This window comes from Bicyclus anynana, chromosome 8, assembly GCF_947172395.1.
Source record: "Bicyclus anynana chromosome 8, ilBicAnyn1.1, whole genome shotgun sequence".
In the NCBI taxonomy this organism is placed as follows: Eukaryota; Metazoa; Arthropoda; class Insecta; order Lepidoptera; family Nymphalidae; genus Bicyclus; species Bicyclus anynana.
This window is the reverse complement of record NC_069090.1, coordinates 1,910,563-1,935,550: the sequence shown is the minus strand read 5'-3', so window position 1 is coordinate 1,935,550 and position 24,988 is coordinate 1,910,563. Positions and strand designations below refer to the sequence as shown.

The 24,988-nt window shown below is 37.1% G+C and overlaps 2 protein-coding genes across 2 annotated transcripts in view; both read left to right on the top strand.

Moving 5' to 3' along the window:
• Window positions 1-377: 377 nt before the first annotated feature.
• LOC112045137 (putative fatty acyl-CoA reductase CG5065) lies at window positions 378-16,536 on the top strand. Its single transcript, XM_024081220.2, has 13 exons — window positions 378-468; window positions 1,047-1,177; window positions 3,010-3,097; window positions 3,214-3,286; window positions 4,331-4,421; window positions 5,327-5,472; window positions 7,196-7,305; window positions 8,355-8,438; window positions 9,128-9,236; window positions 9,911-10,091; window positions 12,435-12,505; window positions 13,498-13,758; window positions 16,404-16,536. Exons 1-13 carry the CDS (start codon window positions 378-380, stop codon window positions 16,534-16,536), a joined length of 1,569 nt encoding a protein of 522 aa, XP_023936988.2.
• A 4,917-nt stretch (window positions 16,537-21,453) lies between these two features.
• The window catches only part of LOC112045116 (fatty acyl-CoA reductase 1), a 17,253-nt gene continuing 13,718 nt past the window's right edge, over window positions 21,454-24,988 (top strand). Inside the window, exons 1-3 of the mRNA XM_052882988.1 lie at window positions 21,454-21,563; window positions 23,487-23,617; window positions 24,876-24,963. Coding sequence (XP_052738948.1) covers window positions 21,473-21,563; window positions 23,487-23,617; window positions 24,876-24,963 — 310 coding nt within the window. The 5' untranslated portion in view covers window positions 21,454-21,472. The remainder of the gene's footprint in view (window positions 21,564-23,486; window positions 23,618-24,875; window positions 24,964-24,988) is intronic.

Below are 24,988 nucleotides of genomic sequence, written 5' to 3'. Positions count from 1 at the left end.
GAATTTCAGAGGTCAAAACCTTATTTGATTTTCTGCAAAATACAGTAGTTTAATTGGATCTCTTCCCTTGTAGACAAAAGAAGTCTTTCATCGAGCGCTTATATTTTTGGTATAATATTTCATTTAAATAAACAGTTTTTTTTTTCAACAACAATTAGGCTGTAAACTATGTCGAAACTAATAATATATTTATAAAGAGCAAAGATTTGATTTTTTCTTTGTTCTTTCGGTTACAAATAGGCTCCAAAAAGCTACATTATTAATGACTATCATAGTCTATATTTTAACCCCTTAATCCCACGGGAATGGAATGGGCATTTTAAGATTTTGTTAGCTATAAGATGTGTTAAAATTATTACAATGTAGGTGATCCAGAAATGACTTTCCTGGAAGACAGAGACCTTCACGATGTTCCTGCTATACCAGAGTATTACAGGGGGAAGACCATTTTCATAACCGGTGGCACAGGTAAGTAACTTCACACATTATCATGCCCATCAGATCCTGACCTGCGATTCTGATTGGTAGTGTAGTTCCAACATTAATGCACCAAAGTAAAGAAAGAAACTTAAAATATTCTGACTTTTAAGCTCTAAAGTACGAGATTCGGCATAAAAAATATATACCCTCATCTGTTATTTCATTGGGATAAGAAACAAATGATAGAAAATATCCAAAATGCGGCCGAACAGTATTAAATGATTATTTTTTATCTATTTACTAGCTGACGCCTCGCGGTTTCACCCGCGTGGTTCCCGTTCCCGTAAGAATACTGGGATATTAAATAGCCTATAGCCTTCCTCGATAAATGGGCTATCTAACACTGAAAGAATTTTTCAAATCGAACCAGTAGTACCTGAGATTAGCGCGTTCAAACAAACAAACAAACAAACTCTTCAGCTTTATAATATTAGTATAGATTCTTCTTTAGTAAAAAACGTACAATAGTTAATAGTATACTCGGCGTATATTTTTTATTTAATTACATTAAGATATTATTTTATTTTCATTTTAATTTATAGTCAAATACTTTGTTTCACTTCCAGGCTTTATGGGGAAAGTGCTAATAGAAAAATTACTCTACTCGTGTACAGATTTGGATAGAATTTATCTGCTGATCAGACCTAAGAAGGGGGTGAAGGCGGAAGATAGGCTGGCTGAACTATATGCGTCATCAGTAAGTCGGATACTATTATGATTATGAACATATTAACCTAATATTACGTATAGACATTGTCCTATTTATGTCTGATCCAAAGAAGCGTCAGCAAAGCAGTGAGATGTTTATGAAATTTATCTGTTTAAGAGTGGTTGCAAAGCAACAGTAACTGATAAGGTTTCAATGTCACTCGCCTCGTACAACTTCCAATAATTTAACAATTCGTTTCTGTTGTGTTGACGTTCCTGTACGTTTCACACTGGGTTAGTGCTGTGAACTTAGTATCATCATCTCCTGCACCTTATCCCACAATCAATCTATCACAATCTTAGGCAAAATATGTCAACCGTCCAACCATTCACCTCTATTACTCGCCAACTCATCATCCACTCTCTTTACATACATATCCTCTTTCACTCACTCCAACCATCTCTTCTTCGGTCTTCTTCTCCTCTTGTGTCCTTCCAGACTTCCTCTTATATACTCATTCCTTATTTTATACATTCTTGTCATACCACACATCCACCTCAACATACGCATTTCGTTCGCATGCATTCTCCTGCTATCCGTCTTTTTTACCGCCTAATATTCTGATCCATATAGCATCAGGTCTTATGACCGTTTTGTATATTAAGTTTTTTTTTTATTCTTTACAAGTTAGCCTTTGATTACAACATCAACGATGCAATCTAAGATGGAAGCGGGCTAACTTGTTAGGAGGAGGATGAAATTTCACACCCCTTTCGGTTTCTACACGATATCATCACGAACTAGCGTTTCGTCAAGATGTGTGTAGATATCGCTTAGCGGTACGTTTTTGTCGGTAGGATGGACCTGGATCAATTAAGAAAACTTCAATCGGTTCAACCGGGGATCGAACCCAGGACATCCGTCATGTATATTCATCGCGCCACGGAGGCCGTCAAAGGCATTTGAGGTCACATAATGTCTTGAGACATGTCGCCATTTCATCCATTCCTCATTCATTCTACTTTTCACGTCTAGGTCCACATTGCCGTCGTTTTGAAAAAGCGACCCGAGTTACCGAAAATGGGATCAAGCTGGTAGGGTTACACCATTTAGGGCAATTGTACAGGATTTTTTCGCTTCGTACTTTTTCACTCGTGCTTGCCTCTCTATACATGTCTTTCACAATTCATACATACTTCCCAGGTATTTTCTTCACATTCATAGCACACCTTACCACCTCACGGGGTACTCTATAATATACGCTTTCTCTAAGTCAACAAACACCATGTGGAGGTTCTTTTGTGCATTTCTGTATTTCTCACACAGTTGACGCAAAGCGAAAATTGCATCAGTTGTACCCCGTCCTGGCATAAACCCAAACTCATTTTGGGTAACCTCTTATTCTCTTATTACATACATATCATCACTATCACTTTCTCCCAAATCTTTATGAGCTTTATTCCTCGATAGTTGTTGCAATTCTGGACATCATCCTTATTTTTAAACATGGGCAACTGTTCTGCAACTTTATACCTTTTTTCTTTTTTACATATCTTTTTCTTTTTTTAATATGACCACTATTCCCGTTCTCCTCCAATTAGTCGAGAAAGACTGTGCTAGGAGTGGGCACGACAGCAGACCAACGGGGCGGGGCTCGAACCACCACCCTTCTGTGATGAGTCCGATCGCTCTTATCTTTAAGCTATTGAGGTTCTATAACTATTATATGCGAACCATTTTCCGGAAATAAGAGAACTATAAAATGTTCTATAGATAAAAGGTATCCTTATTAGAAAAGCACGTCAGTTTCTATCATAAAAACTGATTTTAAGTAGAGACAAAACAGAACATTAAAATTTTGTTTAAATTGTTTTTGGCAGTGTTTCGATCGTCTCCGAAAGGAAAAACCGGGTGTTTTCGAATCCAAAGTTTACTTCATAGCTGGAGACTGCAGTGAAATGGGACTAGGTAACTATTTAATTTCAGATTTCTTGAACATCTTTTATTTTACTCGTTACATGGTTTTATTATTGTAAGCTTATCGGTCTTCTTTTGGTTTAAAGAATCGTCTTATATGTTTACAGGTTTGTCAGCGGAAGACAGGATATTGTTGATAAATAGAATTAACATTATATACCACGCTGCTGCTAGCGTGCGGTAAGTATGTTTACACTCACGGGATACTTTGTGTAGGCTTAGTTTGGTGATTTTAAATCTAACCTCATTATAATATTTGAGCAAAGTTTTTAATATAAAGAGCGTTTAGAGGTTTAGGCGGCAAACAGAAACTTTATCCTAGCTTATGTGCACGATATCATGCAGACCGCGACTGCACGGCCCAAGTTTCCACCGAATCGAAGGCTTTCTCACAGTCCACAAACGCTAAGCAAAGTGGCTGGTTATACTTTTCAATATTCTGTATAACCTGCCGCAGCGTATGGATGTGGTCTATGGTACTAAAGCCTGCTCGGAAACCAGCTTGTTCGGGAGGCTGGAAGTTCTTAAACCTACAGGCGAGACGATTCGTGATGACTCTCGAAAACAACTTGTAGACATGACTCAACAACGAGTTGGGTCTGTAATTCTTCAGTAAGGTATTGTCACCTTTCTTGAAGACACAGAACCACCACGCTCTTGTGAAATGCCTTAGGTGCTGCCCTCGTGAATGACGGAATTGAACAATCGCTGAAGGATTTAAAGTATCGGTTTTCCACCCGCTTTCAGGAGTTTTGCTGTGATTCCGTCATCACCTGTTGTTCTTAAGTTGTTTGAAAGCCATACTAATCTCGTATAGGCTGACGTCCGGGATATCTTCGGTATAGTGTTGAGTCAATTTGGCTCTAAGATCTTTGGCCAAATTGTCAACAGGCTTTAGGGTAAAGATGTATAACTGTCCGTAGAACTTCTCGACCTCACTCAAGGTTTAGAAAAAGCGATATTGCCCTGATCGGTCTTTAAACGCGTCAACTGTCTTCGTCCAATAGACAGATCTCTCGAGAATACTTTCGAGCCTCGGTTGTTCTCGATTGTATCCTTGATACGCTCGGTATTGCAGCGTCGCAAGTCGCATGTCTGCGATTTAAATCTGTCTATTAATCTGACGGTATTTTAATGCGTCTGTTGAAGACTGCAATGTATCTTCCCCATGAGCTTGATTGTATGGTGATGATATAGAAAGGTGACCACTCATTTGTTTTTTAGATTCGACGATCCATTGAAAGTGTCTGTGAAACTCAATCTCCGAGGCACCATAGAGTTAATCGAATTAGCTAAAGAAGTGCAATATTTAGAGGTAACCTTAATAAATAACATCAGTTTTTAAGTTAATATTATAAATATTCATGGTATTTTGTTCAACATGGTTTTCTGCTTATCTGCAACCAGTAGATAAATTATTATTAGTATGAGATCCGGAATTTAAAATAATATATAGTTACCCTCATCTGTTATTTATTTGGGGTAAGAAATAAATAACGGAAATATTCACATTGACACATTGCCTAGTAAAATTGCAGCCAATTATTACTAAATGATTAAATATATTTAATTATTTTCCCTCATTGGTTAATTAAAAAATCGTACAATAGTTATATCCAACAGAATTGGAAACTTAACGGGTGCCTCCTTTCACACTGCAACCAGTTATAAACAGGTTATTAATATACCCTCATATTTAGTCCATTTTATGCTTAATTTAACGGTATTAAACTATCTTTAATCTAGTTAATGGTTTCTTAAATTTTGTATGAAAAACGTGTCTGGCCGCAATTTAATTGAACCAACCAACCTATTTGCCAAATAAACAACCTAAATGTACGTCACTGTGAATATTATCTGCCGTTTATTCCTTAACATCTTACTTATCACTAATAAATAACAGATGAGGGTATAGTTTCTAATGCCGGGTTTTTGACCATATTATTAAGCATATTGCGTTATGACTGTGAGACGCTATAGACTTGAGGTGAAATTTTTTTTTTCGAAGATTGCGATATGGGTTTCAAATTCAAGGGTATGGGATATGGGTATCAAATTCAGGGCTCCTTCAAGAGGATTTCAAAATATTATCATGGCCATATTAAAAAAAAACTACAGTTAGAAAAACATTATTTTTTAATCGTTATACAAAATAGGCGGATGAGCTAGGTGCGAGCAGGTTAGGCAGTCGTGATTTTAATTTTTTTAAATTATTGTTAGAGTTTAGTCCACATATCTACGTCATACTGCAACACCAACCGTGACCCCATAGAGGAGGTCATGTACCCCCCTCACGCTGACTGGAGAGAGATGCTGGAGATATGTGAGAACATTGATGACCATACTCTGAACATTCTGACTGCCAAGTGAGTACAATATCCCATTGTTATAGTTTGCCTGTGTGTGTAACGTTTACGCGACTAATGGCAAAGCAAAAGGAAAGTAAATGATTTTAGCAGTCTATGTATGTTTGTATGTTCCACCGCAGTGCCTTAACTACTGAACCGATTTTAATAAATAGGGTGTCAAAAGATTTGTAATAATGGCCCGGGTAACATCATCATCTCCTTACCCTTATCCCACTTAAGTTGGGTCGGAAAAATATGTCAATCTTTTCCATTCTCTATTACTCGTCAACTCATCATCCACTCTTTTTACACACATATCCTCTTTCACACAATCCAACCATCTCTTCTTTGGCCTTCCTCTCCTCTTATGTCCTTCCACTTGCACATTCAACATTTTTCTAGTAATATGACTTTCCTCCCTTCGCATTAAATGTCCATACCAAGCTAACCTTCTACTCCTCAATTTTTCTGTCACTGGCGCCACCTTCAGACTTCCTCTTATATACTCATAATAATGGCCCGGGCTGTAAAATTTTCATAAAAATTTGTACCTCAGATTCTAACCTGGAAAGAAAATAAACTACCATAATCCACGACCACGAGACCATGGCTCTACTTCAGCCTTTTTGTAGCCATGCATTTTCTCGATTTCAATTTGAATTATTTTTTTTAGTTTTGACATTTATAGAATCTTTTTTACCCGATTACGGTGAAGCCAAAGAGATTTTGACAATCTATGTATGTATGTAAGTATGTATGTTCCGCCGTAGCAACGAAACTACTGAACCGATTTTGTTAATGAGGTGTCAAAAGATTTGTAATAATAACGCAGGAGACACAGGCTATATAAATTTTATAAAAAAAATTATGACTCATATTTTAAACTCGAAAAAAATTAAACCGTAATAATCACTATATGTTTGGTATCAAAAGAAAGGTCTTGGTGAGCACATTTTGAATCTAATATATAAAATTCAGTTTTCGTTGCCATACTCCTCCGAAACGGCTTGACCGATTTTGATGAAATTTTTCGTGCTTATCCGGTATCTATGAGAATAGGCCAACATCTATTTTTTATACCCCTAATTGTGGGTAGGGTAGGGGTAGGGGTAGGGTAGGGTAGAGGTAGGGTAAGGTAGGGGTAGCGTAGGGTAAGGTAGAGGTAGTTGAAAGTTTACATCGAGTTTCAAGCGGACGAAGTCGCGGGCGTCCGCTAGTATGTATATATAACATATTCTTTCAGTCAAAATATATCTTCAAATTGCGGTTCAGTCGTTTCATTTAACTATATCAGAATGCGACGATGAATATATTGCATGGCTAGTCTGACTGATTGGGAAACGGAAAAGTATTATATAAAATAACAAGTTTAAAAACTTTAAACCGACTACGTAAAAAAGCGGTCTAAAAAGGTCGAAACAAATATATAGTTTTTAAACATAATTAAGGTTTCAGTTTGTAAATTTAATTTAAACTAAACATAACTTAACTTAAACTTAAATCTCGGGGTAAAAAAATGCCTATGTGATTAACTTACTGATTTACTTATGAATAGTATTTTTTTTTATATGGAATAATCTAATAAACAAATAAGTATCCTGGCAACATCCAGAATCGTAAAGTGCATGCTTTTCTGAGCAAATTGTGAACTGAATGCGATCCTCATAGTATGCACACTCAACTCTTCTCAGCGCCTGGTCTATTCGATTGGAGAGGATATAGATATATTTTCTCATTGCAGATACATCGGACAAATGCCAAACACATATTCATTCGTCAAACAATTGGCTGATAACATGATATTTGAACAAAAAGGACATCTCCCTGTAGTGATAATCAGACCGTCTATTGGTAAGTATTTTTTACTCTTGCTGAAAAACACTGTCATATTACCACTCCACAGCGGAGCTAATGCATTTCAGCCATTAGGGGCTAAAGTTGTTTTGTTTTTTTTTTTAATTTTGTCTGTTATGAGTCCTAGGTACTCTACACCGGCTCTTAAATCTACGAGTACTAGGCTACTATAAAACGAAAAAGGTATATTTAATTCGTAAATAGTTAAATCAAACTAAAATAATGACCTCTATAAAACGAATGAAGTTTAATTCGTAAATAGTATCATCATGGGTAGGTACAAGCACTTAGTATTTAAAGCCCTGATTTTTTGGTAAAAAATTGAAAGAACGAAATGCAGCGTTCTTGTCTATGGAATGCGTAATTTTTTTTTGAGTTGGAAGTTGCGTTTGCAGAAAGAATTTTATCATTGAATTCTGTACTGAATTATTTTATTTTCTCGCAATCGTAGTGAAATATATCGTGTAACACGCGGGGCTAAGACCATTATAAACTCGGTTTCTGTTTTGCGTAAAAATATCTCGTATATAATGGGTCTTTTTAGCCCCTTGTATAACAATCTACTATTTTTCTACTTTAATTATTGGTACTACATATAGATATACTTTTTGGGAAGTCGATTTCACTTTGCAGTTTTTCGTTAGTTGAAAAGTGCTTCCTTGCCTTACTAAGGCTAGGTTTTTTTTATTCTTTACAAGTTAGCCCTTGACTACAATCTCACCTGATGGTAAGTGATGTTGCAGTCTAAGATGGAAGCGGGCTAACTTGTTAGGAGGAGGATGAAAATCCACACCCCTTTCGGTTTCTACACGGCATCGTACCGGAACGCTAAATCGTTTGGCGGTACGTCTTTGCCAGTAGGGTGGTAACTAGCCACGGCCGAAGCATCCCACCAGCCAGACCTGGACAAATTAAGAAAATCTCAATCTGCCCAGCCGGGTATCGAACCCAGGACCTCCGTCTTGTAAATCCACCGCGCATACCACTGCGCCACGGAGGCCGTCAAATAAATAGTTCAAATAAATCAATTTTAATTTTTGATTCAGTTATATCAACCTACCGTGAACCGATGCCAGGATGGATCGATAACTTTAACGGGCCAGTTGGTATTATAGTCGCTTCTGGAAAAGGTAATTCATTTCTGAATTATGGTCATAGTAAACGTACAAGCTCGCAAAAGGATCAACACTGTATAAACTTGGGCTTCAACATTCATCATCATTATTCAATCCACTTACGCTTTTTTTTAGGAGCCGTGATAGCCCAGTGGATATGACCTCTACCTCCGATTCCGGAGGGTGTGGGTTCGAATCCGATCCGGGGCATGCACCTCTAACTTTTCAGTTGTGTGCATTTTAAGAAATTAAATATCACGTGTCTCAAACGGTGAAGGAAAACATCGTGAGGAAACCTGCATACCAGAGAATTTTCTTTATTCTCTGCGTGTGTGAAGTCTGCCAATTCGCATTGGGCCAGCGTGGTGGACTATTGGCCTAACCCTTCTCATTCTGAGAGGAGACTCGAGCTCAGCAGTGAGCCGAATATGGGTTGATAACGAATTACGCTTTACGGTGCGGGGTCGCCATTCCAGCACCTTGGGACCCCAACGTCCATTGACTTTTCGAACTATGTGGCCTGCCCATTGACACTTCAGCTTCGCGACTCGCTGAATGTCAGTGACTTTTCGTCTGCGGATCTCCTCATACACCTTGTATATCGAATTCGAATAGAGGAACCTCCTCCTTTATTAAGGTTGGTTAAAAATATTTCATTCATTCAGTCAATTAACGTCATCTTAAATTGATTTTATATTTTTTAGGAATACTTCGCACTTTGTACGCCAGTGAAGAAAATTTATTAGACTATATCCCAGTGGACATAGCTATCAAAAGTATTATAGTAGCATCATGGATTAGAGGAACCAAAAAGTAAATCAATTATTTTAATAAACATTTATAAACAGTTATTTTAGTTTACCGTATGTGTGGGACGAGTATCGTCACAAAGCGGACGGTGCGGACTTGGGCCGTTTTAGAGTCATAGCACACATATCAACTTAAGTCTTCTGGTCATACTTAAAGTAATCGGAATCGTAACGGAATCGGCTCGCCTCGGGGCAAGCTTACAGTGTGCCTAGTGGGAGTTTTCAATGTTTTCATACTGCTACTGTCACGTAACGTAAACGCAAATTTTATATGGAATTGAAACAGTTGTGCTGTAGTGCCACTAGATGGCGCTGTTTCAATTCCTTAGAAATTCGCGTTTACGTTACGTGACGGTAACAGTATCAAACTGACACTAGGCCCTCAGCTCACCGTTCGAGAACTCTTCAGACCAGAGCACATTAGCCCCTCTCGACCCTCCCGCGTATCGTGTCGCCGTCAACTTGCGCTCGGTTCCGCTGGCTGAGTTGCGACGGTGTGTTCCCATGGCCCATTCATCAGGCAACGAATCGGAACACCGTGGACACCTTCTGGCCTCTCCGTGGCAAAAACAAAATAAAAACAATAGCGCATGACTAAAGGTATCCTCCCAACATTATTATTACTTTTGCTTCGCTGTAGTTGGATTAATAAAACCATTTATTCTAATACATTTTCAGAGTGGAACCAACAGATGACATTCCTATCTACAACACGTGTAACAACAACATGACATACTCCTTGTCTGTGAAAGATATGATAAAGTATGGCCATAAACATATCAAGGAATGGCCTATTGATAATATGGTTTGGAGCGCTGGTGGTACCATCATACCTATTAAATCTTTACATTATATAACAGTAAGTACAACATAACATAAAACACACCTAGCGGTGATGGAGCTGTGCTCGAAGTACATAATAATATGTCTTCTTGATTGAATCAGAAATAGATTCCGCAGAAGAACCATTACTGACTTACTCATAGCTCAACGAATATGAAAGGGTGTAATCTAGAACTTGCCTTTGGAAAAGAGATTTTCTCATCATCACCACCATTCACTGCAGGACTTAGACCCTTTGTATGGACTTAGACCTTTCAAACTATCATTAGTGGTGAGGCACTTCCAGCATCTAGATGCTGGAAGTGCCTCACCACCAACTCTAACACCTTGCGACTCTGAGATGTCAGAGATACATATCCGCCAATGTGAGGTTTTAAAAGTACTTCGTAGCTTGGATGTGAATAAGGCTAGTGGTCCTGACGGTATACCAGCAATAGTACTGAAAATCTGTGCCGCTGAGTTGTCTCCTGTACTAACACGCCTATACCGCCTCTCTCTCAAGTCTGCTCGCGTTCCGAAAGGTTGGAAGATTGCCAATGTACAACCTGTACCGAAAAAGGGAAGCCGTGCTGACCCGGCCAATTACAGGCCAATTGCAATCACGTCCATACTTTGTAAAAGTATGGAGCGTGTATTGAACAACAGGCTCCTGGCATACCTCGAAGAAAATGATATTTTGTCGGACCAACAGTATGGTTTTCGACGCAACCGGTCCACAGGAGATCTTTTAGTGTATGCCACTCACATCTGGGGCGAGGCTGTTGACAAGTGCGGTGAAGCGCTTGCCGTTTCACTGGACGTATCAAAGGCTTTTGACCGGGTCTGGCATGAAAGCCTTTTAAGCAAACTTCCTTCCTACGGGATACCCTCTAGCCTTTGTCATTGGATATCTGATTTCCTGAGTGAGCGATCATTTCGAGTTGTCGTGGATGGCATCTCATCAGATCAAATGGCAATTAATGCCGGTGTTCCTCAGGGATCAGTTCTCTCTGCTACACTTTTCCTGCTGCATATAAATGATCTGCTTAAACCCGGTATATTTGGGTATGCAGATGATAGCACTGTAACAGAGAGATATATGTCCAGTCCCCGTGCTAGTGGGGTTGAGGTCCATGAACAACGAGAGGCTTTGGTGCAACGCATTAATTTAACCTTAAATGAGGTGTCTGAATGGGGAGATGCCAATTTGGTTAAGTTTAATGCGGAAAAAACTCAGGCATGTTTGTACACTGCCAAAAGGAGCCCCTTCCATCTGACTCCTACTTTCCGGAATATGTCTGTAGGAATATCTGATAGCTTAGAGCTTCTTGGCGTAACCATATCGTCCAAACTCAACTTCGGACAGTTCATTGAATCTAAGGCAAAAACTGCAGGCAAAAAACTTGGCATCCTTAATAAAGTGAAACGGTACTTCACACCAGAACAGCTTCTATCGTTATATCAAGCTCAAGTTCGATCGTGTATGGAGTACTGCTCCCACTTGTGGGATGGCTCCGCCAAATACCAGCTTGCTGCTTTAGATTCAGTGGATAAACGCGCTAGAAGACTCATTGGCAATGAGGCTTTAACTGACTGTAAGCTTCAAAGCTTAGAGCATCGCCGAAAGGTTGCCTGCCTATCGGTGTTCTACAAGATATATTTCGGGGAGTGCGCTCAGGAACTGTTCGATCTTGTGCCACCTTCGCCGTTTTACCACAGGACTGCTAGGCATCGCAGAGATCTGCACCGCTACGTTGTCGAAATCCCTCGGGCGCGTACCAAGCGGTTTAGTTCCTCATTCCTTATACGCACTGCAAAGATGTGGAATGCTCTCCCAGCTTCAGTTTTCCCCACCACCTACAACATGGGTATTTTCAAGTCAAGAGTGAATAGGCACCTTCTAGGCAGGCGCGTTCCACCATAGGCTGCATCATCGCTTACCATCAGGCATGATTGCAGCTAAGCGCTTGCTTATTCAAAATAAAAAAAAAAAAAAAAAAAAAAAAAACTCCACGGGTCTGCTGCCAATATCCAACGAAAGTCCATCTAATGAGTTGATGACAATACATTAAGAACTTTTTTTTTGCACATTTATCATATAAAAACAGCGACGAATCAAGGCGTCCAATTTCAATATTTTCCTTACTGCAATGTAGCGATCCAAATTATAACCGGAATCGTAAAGTAATCGTCTCGCCGTCCGCGTGTTAATGTCTCTCCGTGCCAGCACGTCTTTTCGTGCACGCTTGCTCCTCTCAACACTCCGACGCGCAGCGTCGCTTATCCGTAGCCGAGTCGACGCCTGATTCACAGCGAGGCGATACGGTTACGATTCCTTTCCGAATTGATATGTGCGATATAACCTTTATTTATTTTTCAGGTGATATTACTACATGTGTTACCCGCTATTTTGCTCGACACATTGTTACGGTTGGCCGGAAAAAAACCAATGTATGTATTGATTGTAATTTAAAAAGTGCTATCTTCGTAAAATGTAGAAACTTGCAGTAATATAAAACAAGCATTAGTTGAAGACAGGTCATGCTTGGTCTGTCAACTAAAACTTGAACCATAGAACTGCATATTATAAACTAGCTGACACCGCGCGGTTTTACCTGCGTGGTTTCCGTTCCCGTAGGAATAAGGAGATAATATATAGCCTATAGCCTTTCTCGATAAATGGGCTATCTAACACAGAAAGAATTTTTCAAAGCGGAACAGTAGTTCCTGAGATTAGCGCGTTCAATCAATCAAACAAACAAACAAACTCTTCAGCTTTATTTTATTAGTATAGATCAGTTTATCGAACAATCAAACAACGTGGGATGCGACTTGCGTGGATATCCTTGCGCCTTCATACATTTCTGGCACGATGGGCTGTGCAAATACATCAATTTCGTTGGAGATAACGTATTTGAGGCGTTTTGCGTCGAAGCACTTGGCTTAGCAAATTCCCGAAGGTCAGCATGGGCCGGGAGGGTAGCAATTCTCCGCGCGCACGACTCCATACCCGCGTAGTCCTTCCCCTCCCGTCGCCCGTATATCATAAAAGTGTCATCAACGAGCTTGCGAAGCTATAGGTCCGTGGGGTCCGAGTAGGTAGTATGTACTAGCTTTATCTTTAAAGAAATCGCAAAGCGATTGATTGACGTTTCCCTTATATTCAGGTCAGAGAATCTGTATTGCCATACTATGGGGCAATTCTACCCGCCTACTGGCTACTCTACCAATGAATATCGATTCGAACGAACTCCACAACGCATAAGTCTTTATATATAATTAAAATTTTTATATTAGGTAATTTCTTTATTAGGTTTAGGTAGTGAATTTAACTCGGAAGTTTTAATATTATTTTAAAATATTCTTGTATATGTATAGTTACTAAATAAAGAGATTAAACCTCATCAAACAAAGTGTTACTACCCTGCTAAATGTATTTTTAGGGTGTTGAAACTTCAACGTCGCATATATGCCAGCAACATGGTCTTAGCACTGTACCTAACCAAACAGTGGACATTCTCCATCACGAACTTTCTGCATCTTCGGACAAAGATAAAGGAGGAAGATAAAGAACACTTTTACTATGTGATGGAAGGAGTTGACGTAGAGAATGACTACTTCCTCAACTGCATTATTGGTGGTAGAAAATATTTACTGAAGGAGAAGGACGAAGATCTACCTAAAGCCAAATCACATTACACGAGGTATGCATTAAATTTTTAACATACTCATTTTTCATCATTAACACCCATATTTAGCTCATTGTTGAGCACGAGTCTCCTCTCAGAATGAGAGTGGTTAGGCCTTAGTGCACAACGCTAGCCAATACGGATTGGCAGATTTCACACGTGTAGAGAATTAAGAAAATTCTCAGGTTTCCTTACGATATTTTTCCCTTCACCGTTTGAGACACGTGATATTTAATTTCTTAAAATGCACATAACTGAAAACTATATATATATAGTAAGATTTAAATCTACGCCCTACGAATCGAAGGCAGAGGTCATATCCACTGGGCTATCAAGTCTCAACCGTGCCATATCGCATGTGTCGCATTGGTTCACTGCAAATAATCTACTTTTGAATGCCAAGAAAACTAAATGTATTGAGTTTTCATTGCCAAATGTTAAAAAATTAGATAAGTCTATAATGATCGATGGTGAAACACTGGAAATGGAGAGTTCCACAGTTTTCCTGGGAGTGACCTTGGATTGTAAACTTCAGTGGGGTGCTCATATAGAAAAACTGTCTGGTAAACTTAGCTCAGCGGCATTTGCCGTGAGAAAAATAAGACAGTTTACTGATGTTGATACAGCTAGGCTTGTTTATTTTGCGTACTTTCACAGCGTAATGTCTTACGGTATTTTATTGTGGGGCAAGGCTGCCGATATACAATCTATATTTGTACTTCAAAAAAGAGCAATTCGAGCAATATATCAATTAAAATCACGCGAGTCCCTTCGTCAAAAGTTTAAAGAAATAGGTATAATAACAGTAGCCTGTCAATATATATATAACAGTATAGTATATGTAAGACAAAATATTAATTTGTACAAACGAAAAGGAGATCTAAACCCACGTCTTACTAGACACGGGCATAAGTTAGTTATTTCTGCATATCGTCTCCAAAGAGTAAAAAAATCTTTTGTAGGTTTGGGTGTACTCTTCTATAATAAGATCCCCAAGACTGTGATGGACCTGCCAATGCATAGCTTTAAGCAATGTGTTAAAAAACATTTACTTAGTCGAGGGTACTACAACATTGATGAGTTCCTTAATGATAAAGATGCTTGGAGGCCGTTGGATCAGCTTCCACCTTCACACAGAAAGTAAAACTATAAGAAATGTAAACAGTACTTGTTATTAATTGTAAATTATAATACTGTATGACTTTTTCAAAAGAGCAACTGTTGAGTTTCTTGCCGGTATCTTCTCAGCAGAACCTGCCTTCCGAACCGGTGGTAGAATCTTTACAAATAGTCAACTGACGTGTCAAAAGTGCTTGTAAACTGAGCCTACTTGAAATAAATGATTTTTGATTTGATTCAACATAATAAACCCACCAAACCGCATTGAATCAGCGTGGTAGGTTAAGATTCACATCGCCTCTCCTTTAAGAGCTTGTGGTCCATTAACATAGGCTGATTATGATGATACTCGCTATACTCATGCTAAGTTACGTTCTAACTTCATCACCATATTATTGTAGTGCTTCCATTCTCTGGTAGATATTATAATGGTATATCGTAACTTATCTTGTGTAGCAGTAACAAAACCTGTTATTTTAGGTACCTTATAGTCTTTGAAATTATACTATAAAGCCAAAAATTAAGGTCTATTATAGACATTTGGTAGATATATGCTTTTGTCGACGGCTGACTCAGAGCTCAACCAAATTGTCGACGCGTGAACGCTATTTGGGTGCAAGTAGTTTTGACGAAAACAACATTGACTACTGGAGTTTGGAGTTATCCTTAAGTTACCTATTATCGTGATAAATTACTTGTCATATAGTTGATTAGAGATAAATATATTAATCTTTTACACATTTTACACTTACATTTTTCAAATTTTATAATAATAGTTGCATTAAAAGTCACAGTAAAAGCACATGTGAAAAATATCGAAATTTAATTATTTATTAGCAAGGTAAGGCAGGCACACTACACAGTACAGTACATGCATTTAAAAAATGCATATGATAAATTGACTTGAATAGGATCGTCACCGTATCAACTCAAACAGTCTAATTCTATAACGATATTTTATAACTCGCAAGTCCGAGTTTCCGACTTACTTCGGAAACTCGGACTTGCGAGCGATCTCTCTCATTAATTGATTATGAAACACGGCTAAAACTCACGTGATATTAGGTCGGAGTATGCCCGACTAGTTTCGAACCCATACGGGGCCCTTAGTCATGAGCTGGTTCTTGCATCGCGGCACGATCCAAACTTACTCCGACCTAATATCACGTGAGTTTTAGCTGTGTTTATAATAATCAATTAATATTAATAACACTCACGATACTTTAAATTATAAAATATATCTCTCTCTGTTTAACACGGTACTATAGAATGAGAAAGATAGCGGTGAATTCGACACTCGCAAGAGAATCGTTAGAGAATTATAGTCGTGCAGTATTCTTTGCATACTTAGTACTTACTCGTAAAACTCTTTATTGTAACGCACACTGAGCAGCACTGCTACGATATCGATATCGCTTTGCCTCGGTACAATGGCGAGGCGTGGATGTAATTCACGAGGCGATACCCTAACGATCCCTTTTCGAGTTGATAGTGTGAAGTGTGAACTCAGAGACCATATTATGTTTCTCATTTTCTTTCAGAATCACTCTTTTCGCGAATGTGGTGAAATATCTGTTCTACGGCTGGCTGCTCTGGTGGTTTATGCACACTGGTTTTATGCGCAATATCTTATTAACGATAAATAATAATTATGTCAAAATGTATGATTTATAAAATCCATTAAATGCAATCACAAAGATTTTTCATTAGTATTGTTTTATTTAATTCAATTATCAATTCAGCAGACACTAATATTTTAAACGCGAAAATTTGTTTAGATGTTTGTTACTCTTTAACGCCGCAACTTTTTAACCGATTTGCCTTAAATAAAAAACGAAGACAGATACCCTGAGATAAAGACCCTGGATTAACACATGGGCTACTTTTCACCCCGGAAAAATCCATGCTTCCCGTGGGATTTGTGAAAAGTGTTTCCACGTGGATGAAGTCGCAAGCATCCGCTAGTTATTATTTTTTTTTTAATCCCAACAAGTATAATGTGTGTGTGTAAGTAGATCGACTCGCACTTGTTTATAATTTAAATCGATCGTTAATATTTTCATCTGTCTGTGTGTATTTTTGTCTGTTTGTCCGGGTTGATCTCTGGAACGGCTGAACCGGCTTTCATTGGTAGATATAAAAAACATGTAGGCTGCTTTTGATGCCGGAATAAACTGAATTGAACGCGGACAAAGTTGATGGTTTCCGCTGGTGTAAAATAAAATATTAAAAAAAAATACAACAGACTTCAAAACATAAACTTAGCCGCGAAACTAAAAAGTGAAAAATTATGTAATATTTCCTACCTATTGATCACTTTCAAGAAGGTGCCGTTCACGTGAAACTACGCGGGTAAAACTAAGAGTTGTCGGCTAGTAATGAATATAGATAATATCACCGTTACTTTCCCATCCTTGGGGTGAAAACTTTGGCGTGGCCTTCTAGATGTTGTCTCTCATATGGAATCCAGAATTTATTGTAGCCAATGACCATGGATTTATTTCAATTTTTTTAACACATTTGCTGAAATAATATCACTTATTTCACCAATTTCAATATCGTAATGTATCTCATTACGAACATGTGCCGTAATGTAAAGAAAAATGTACTTGTGCCGTAATGTTATATAAAAACTTTATCATCCGTTTAATAACGAACGGTACTATATAAACCTAGGCAAAGAGTTTTTATGTCAGAAAAGTGCTCAACATTTTATAAATATAATTAACTTTGTGACGTAAAATATAATAAAACAAACATTTAATTCTCTAAGTCTATTAGATTCAATAATAAAAATTTTAATAAAAAAAATACAACCGACTTCAAAACCTAAAAACGTACCCACTAAACTAAAAAGCGAAAAATAACATCATAATATGTTCTACCTGCTGATCAGTATGAAGGCGGTGCTAAGCCGGTGATGTATTAATTCAGGCCATGTGAGAATATCTTATAGATTTAGATTTTGCAGACAGTGTTGTTTCATGGAGTCCTGTCAGAAATGGCTTAAATTAAGACAACACCGGCTAAGCACCGCCTTCATACTGATCAGCAGGTAGAACATGTTATGATGTTATTTTTCGCTTTTTAGTTTAGTGGGTACGTTTTTAGGTTTTGAAGTCGGTTGTATTTTTTTTATTAAAATTTTTATTATTTTTCCATTTTTAGTGTAAAATTTCATCTCAAACGAATACATCAGACCCCTAATGACAGTCACAACCCATCTTGGTACAAAATTCTCAGCAATACAAATTAATCAAGCACAAGCACAAGGTAGCTACCGTAAACCGTTAAGGGGTTCCCTTAATTGACCTTGGTCTTCATCATCAGACCCCTAATAACCGACACAACTCATCTAGGTAGAAAATTTTCAGCAATACGAATTAATCAAGGCCAAACACAAGGTAGTTACTGTAAACTGTTAAGGAGTTCCCTTAATTGTCCTTGGTATTCATCACCAAACCCCTAAATGACAGTCACAACCTATCTATGTGGAAAGTTCTCATTAATACAAATTAATCAAGCCCAAACACAAGGTAACTGTTGTAAATCGCCGAGGAGTTCCCTCGTCTGTTTTATGACTCCATCATCAGATCGATTTCAAACCTTCATGAAATTGTAGTGCTTAAAAGTACTAAATGGAAAAGTATACGAACACACTAGACACCCATATAATTTTCGAAAGTTCCCCTCAATTTCTCCAGGATCCCATCATCAGATCTTGACATGATGGCAATGGGACCAAATGGGGACTATATCGTTTCAAACAAAAAAAAAATTTGAAATCGGTCCAGGCGTCTTTGAGTAATCGGTGTACATACATAAAAAAAAAAATACCGACCGAATTGAGAACCTCCTCCTTTTTGAAGTCGGTTAAAAACCATATTGTCCAGTTTGACAACTTTTGAGAAATTCATATTTTTATCACTAATCATAATTGGATTAGCTATAGTACTAAAAGTGCTGATGTATCTTTTAAATGAATATAGACTATTATTTTTTTAAGCTTTTTGAGGAATATTTTTACGAAACTAAGGCAATAATCAGGAAAACAGAATGGACTTAGTGGACTTTAAAACACTCACCTGGACTTAGTGGTTTTTGTTGCAAAAACAACATGGACTTTGTTGGGTTTGATACATACATATCATAGCCTAGTTAGACTGACCTATATTGATACTTTTTGTTTAGATAGTTTTAGAAACATATCATTTTAGGTACTTACATTAAAAGTTGACATTGATTTGTGTTAATATGAACAGTCAAGGTTTTGTAGCAGGTAAATAAAAAACAATAGGTATTAAAAAGATTTATTATAAAATACAATTTTAAAAATTAACACGAGACAAAAAAAATAACGAGAACAACAACAGACTTAAAAACATCAGTCTTGATTTGTCACTCACAAATAACGTGGTTTTTTTATTAGTAAAATATTTTCCAAAATCGGTTTAGTAGATCCAGAGTTTACCTATTTCCGTAATATTTCGAATACGTTACACCGGAACCACAACAATAGCCATTTTGAGTCACCAAAAACAAAAGATAATTTGGTCACAACTGACATAATTGACGTTGTTATGTAAAATATGTCTAACCTCTTTACGCAATGACTAAAAAAATATCTATCTCGCTCCATTAAGGTAGCTTTCTTTAAGTTAGAGAGGTTACGATAAAATTTCGTTTATTCTTTAAAAAATTAAATCCTTGACCAATTTTGACGTAAAATGCCACAGGTCCATTATATATAGGTGTCAAAGTAATTTACATATAATAAATCAATGCCATTTTTCGTTGTAATTTTAGAACTCAACAACGCTCACCTGTCCAAACCAAATGTTTATACTTAGTTCGGACTATTTAGTAGCCGGCCTATGTGAAGTTTGCACAAAATCGGTTGTCAATTATCACATTTTTTGTAACAAATGAATTTAGAAGTAGGGTAGGGGTATGGTAGGGTAGGGTAGGGTGGGGTAGGGTATAGTAGGGGTAGGGGTAGGGTAGGGGTAGAGTAGGGGTAGGAGTAGTAAGTACATATAAATCAAAGCGAAGTTTGACCGGGTCCGTTAGTAATATTATAAAGAGGAAAAGTTTGTGGTATTGCAGGGTAAATTGCAGGGTAATCCCTAGATTTATTGAACCGATTTAAAAAATCCTTTTACCACTAGAAAGCTATGTTATTTGTGAGCGTCTTATGCTATATTTTATCTCCGTATTCCCACGAGTACGGAAACTGCGCTGGTAAAACCGCGGGGCGTCTATAAGTAGGTATAGCAAAATACGTATTGTATTTATTAACTAATTATTATGTAGGGATTAAATTATGCATTTAAATTGCATTTAACTGGAATGACATTTGAGAATGTTATTGTCATTCTAAAAGACAGTGATTTTCCGTAATTGTTATGTTTATTGTATGAATGCACTTGTGTTGTGCTGTCGTGTGAATTATTTTCAAGGTAAGTTTTATTGTATATTTTATATCATTTCCATTTTATCATGAAATCATGTGGCAGTAATTTTTAGTTTTTTGCAATCATCTAACATTTTGTTTTCAATGAATTAACATATCCAATAATCGTCATTTTACGTGAAGTGGCATTGGTATTTTTTGAACGACAAACCGTTAATTAAAGGAATTTCGTTGAAATAATCATGTTAGATGATTATTAAAGAAAGAATGAACCAAAGAAAGAACCAAGAAACAATCACTATTCCTTGATTTCATGATAAAATATTATAAAATATAACTTATTTTTTATATTTTACATCTTTTACATTTTATCATGATTTCAAATAGCAGTGATTTTTCATTTTTGCGATCATCTAACATTGTTATTTTAACGAAATTACATACCCAATTTTGAACATTTTTCGTAAAGTGGCATCAGTATTATTTAAACGGCAAACCGATGGTAGATAGATAGATAGAAGTAATTTCGTTGAAATAATCATGTAAAAACAAAAAAATGCTGTAAAAAATGTCGTTCGTAGAAAAAACTATATTTACAACAACGAAAATACGATGAAAAACAATGTTCTGAATCGTACACCGCGATGAATAATTACCCAGGTGACCTTTGATATACGTTAATTGAGAAATTATAATAAAGCCTACATAATAAATTTTTCATGTTCCTTTTAATAGATACTCTATTCTGAAACCCGCATGACAAAGAATTAATTATTTAATTAGTCCGGGATTCGTAGAACATTTTTTACAACTGATTAATATCAAGTTAATTTTTGGCGAGTAGCTTCATCTCGATGAGATGATCAGCTTTCTGAGAGTCAGAACGAGATAATGTACCACGCAATTTGTAGGACACTGTAGCTGTTAAGATATATAACTATTAATTAAGCAACAGTAAAATAAGTAATCATTTGTACAAAATGCTCAACGGATCCCTGACTATATTATTTCCTCTCTGTTACTTATTTTTTTCTCCCGTACTTTCTTCCCCTTTCTCTTTGATAATTTTTAGTGTTGTGTTTTGTGTTTGACTATTTTTGTTGCTGGTGTTGACTCGTTTTCTAGACTCCTAGACTAAAAATTTAGTTTAAATGACTAATATTAGATTACATTATTTCAGTGTAAAATAACCCCAGTATGACATTCCTGGAAGATAGAGATTTAACAGACGTTCCAAGGATCCCGGAATATTACGCCGGGAAAACCATTTTTATGACTGGTGGCACAGGTAACCATTGTAGCTGATAGCTGATTACCAGCTGATAATGTAACTTTCCATTGGTAAAAGAATTTAAAAATAGAGTAGTTTGAGACCTATTTGAATAATCAAAATATAAATAAAATCTTGTTTCTTTGTAATATTACTTTATGTGTATGTCGGCGAGTGAGATATATGAACGGTTAGCAAAATCTACGTTAATTATTGTGATCATATTAGAATCAGGTTTTCATGTAATTGGGTTTTAATTATTAACTGTTTCAATAAATAAGACCGTAAAAGGTTTCCACCAGGTAATCCTGTTATCATCCTGAAATTTAGTCATTCCCCGTTATATATAATATAAGATGTAGGTAGGTAAGTCTTAATATATATTTTTACACGCTGGAAATGACAGTCATAAAATTCCTTGAACTTTCAATGACAGGAAGCAGACAAGACGAATACATCATTGACGTCATGCAATAAATTAGAATTATAACAATAATTAATTAGGGATTTTTACCACAGGTTAAAGGTTTGCTTGTACGAGAGCCTGAGACAGTCGCACAAACCTCAATAGGGTATATTTAATATAAAAAATATACCCTATTGAGTAGTACACTGAATAAGAGTCCGAAATTTAGCGATATCAATTAATAAAAGTAAAGGATTTCATAGAAAACTTAATTTAAAAATACGTAATAAGTACTATTTAAATTTCAATGTTAAAAACGCTGTCGTCCAATTTGTGACGTCACGATGTTACTTGATGTCATTATAGGAAGAAACCGTTTGGTTTGGTTAGGATTTAGTGTTTACGTGACGTCATTAAACAGATAAAATATAGAACATCATGGCCGATAGCGTTTTGGCTCGTATTTTCAAAAAAGTATTTAAAAATTATAATTTTCATGTATTCATGTTTCAAAAAAATATAATATATTATTTTCAATCTAGTAAAATGCTAATAAACAATTTAAGAAACTTTTAAAAAAAAGTGTCAAGTAGCCTGTTCTTGAAGATTAGAAGTCAGGCCATGCTCCTCCTACGAGTAAGTAAGTAAGTTTAGCCACGGTACAAACTCCATACGTGGCTAATGATAATATTATGCTCCAACCATGGCGGCCAATCTCATGTTGAGATTAACAGGAGATATAATAGTGCACAAGTGTGTCAAGCACAGCTGCACTCTCTATTCCCTCACTCTCATAATCCGATGGAACGGCAAACCAACACGATCGGTGAGAGATTAGGCGCAGGACGCCAGTTTTAGGTGCTTTTCCCAAGTCCAGGCTGCTATTAAGATTTTTCTTGTAAGAAAAGTTCCAATAACGTGTTTTTCTTTTGGCCTGACCGCATTCGAACCCTCATTGTGCATAGCCGAACCAACTTACCACGGGACCAATGACGCAGTTACTTGGCTACCGTATTTAAATATACCTGTGATTCCTGCCAATGTCCAGGTCCAGGGCTCGAATCAGGTCAGGCCACTTGAAATACTTTGTAAGCCGTTACAAGTTTTCAGTCCCCAGTTCCAGTTCAGTTTTGAGCCGTGATAGCTCAGTGGATATGACCTCTGCCTCCGATTCCGGAGGGTGTGGGCTCGAATCTGGTCCGGGGCATGCACCTCCAACTTTTCAGTTGTGTGCATTTTAAGAAATTAAATATCAAGTGTCTCAAAACGGAAAACATCGTGAGGAAACCTGCATACCAGAGAATTATCTTAATTCTCTGCGTGTGTGAAGTCTGCCAATCCGCATTGGGCCAGCGTGGTGGACTATTGGCCTTACACCTCTCATTCTGAGAGGAGACTCGAGCTCAGCAGTGAGCCGAATATGGGTTGATGACGACAAGTTTTCAGGCCTTTGCTAAAATGACATACGAGTATGTCTGAACGTAGGCCCTTGTTCTGCTAGACTAAGTTTTTTGCATTAATTATTTCTATTTCAGGTTTCATGGGAAAAGTGTTATTGGAAAAGCTCATCTATTCGTGCCCAGATTTAGATAGAATATATTTATTGCTGAGACCAAAAAAAGGAGTGAAGCCTGCTGACAGGCTGTCTACAATTTACGCGTCTAATGTAAGATATCAAATACTTCATGCTTAATGTAGATTTAGTAAACTGTGTTTTTTTATTGCCATTATCAGCCAATCCTCGCCGTCATTTGCACGAGATTTTTTTTAACGGACGTTTATAAAGTGTTCAAATTATAGTATGAATTTAAATGAAGGTCTATTTCCAACCAATTGAAAATGTTCGAAAAAAAGCGTCTTCTTTAAAACAGTTGTCGTGCTGTACGAAAACGAAACATCGATTCTATAGACGTAGTTCGTATGATCATCATGTATTTTTGACAGAGGGGTAACCTCTAACGAGGGAGGTCATATAAGGTAATTGGTTTGAGATTGTACCTAATATGGTAAATGTTATTCGATACATGTATAATTATACTTACTGTACTAACAGACTCCCGCGGTTAACTTAACGGTTTCACCAGTGTAGTTCTCATTCATGTGGGAATGTAGGAAAATAAAATATATAGCCTATGTTGCTCGCTGATAATGTAACTTTCCATTGATGAAAAAAAGTACACGTACACGTACTTGGGATTGCATATTATTGTATTTAACGCTTTTTTAACGTCGTCCGTTAAACACGCTCATGTGCAAATGAGAGTTTCAACCGCCGACCTCTTTTATAAGCCACAACCACCACATTTTTTTTTTCGTAGGGGGGAAAATCCTCATGGCCACCCATGTTGGGTAGTGCCGGACTCTTACCGGCTAAAAACCCCACCTACCTTCTAGACGTTTGGTGTTCCTGCCATAAAGTCTGCCACCAACGTCGCGAGTCTTATTTTACTTCCCATTCTCTCTTTCATCCTTCTCCTTGATCTTCATTATATTGTCCAGATAATTCCTAACTATATTCCATTTCTCACTGCATTCCAGCATTATATTTATTACACTGTCTGCTGTCATCTCTTGTCCTAGGTCCTTCGTTACTTCCTCTCTTTCTTTGTTCTGCATCATCATTACCCCCACATTGCTCCAATACTAATCTGTGAGGTACGGGGTTGTAAAAAACCACTTTTTCACTCCAGGGACTTTGGGATGTATTGAAAATGTCTAAGAAATAAAACTTAACATTACTTCTACCCTATTAGCGTTTGACAGAATATTAGGATTCTGATGAATTACGAAATTATTAGCTGAGTCAAGTACTTTTTATTAGTATAAAATATCTAATAAAGAATCAAATATATTGGTTTTATGATAATACATCCTTTGCAGAATTATTTAACATTTTAACATTTCCTTTTTTTTTAATTTTTCAGTGTTTTGACCGACTTCGCAATGAGAGACCGGGCGTTTTTGAGTCCAAAACATGTTACGTAGAAGGAGATTGCAGTGAAATAGGGCTAGGTAGATATTATACTTCAGTTTTGTG

Coding starts and splice junctions, on each gene's coding strand:
- LOC112045137 (XM_024081220.2), top strand. CDS start 378: ATGACTTTCCTGGAAGACAGAGACCTTCACGATGTTCCTGCTATACCA. Junction 469..1,046: donor TTTCATAACCGGTGGCACAG/GTAAGTAACTTC, acceptor TTTCACTTCCAG/GCTTTATGGGGAAAGTGCTA. Junction 10,092..12,434: donor AATCTTTACATTATATAACA/GTAAGTACAACA, acceptor TTTATTTTTCAG/GTGATATTACTACATGTGTT.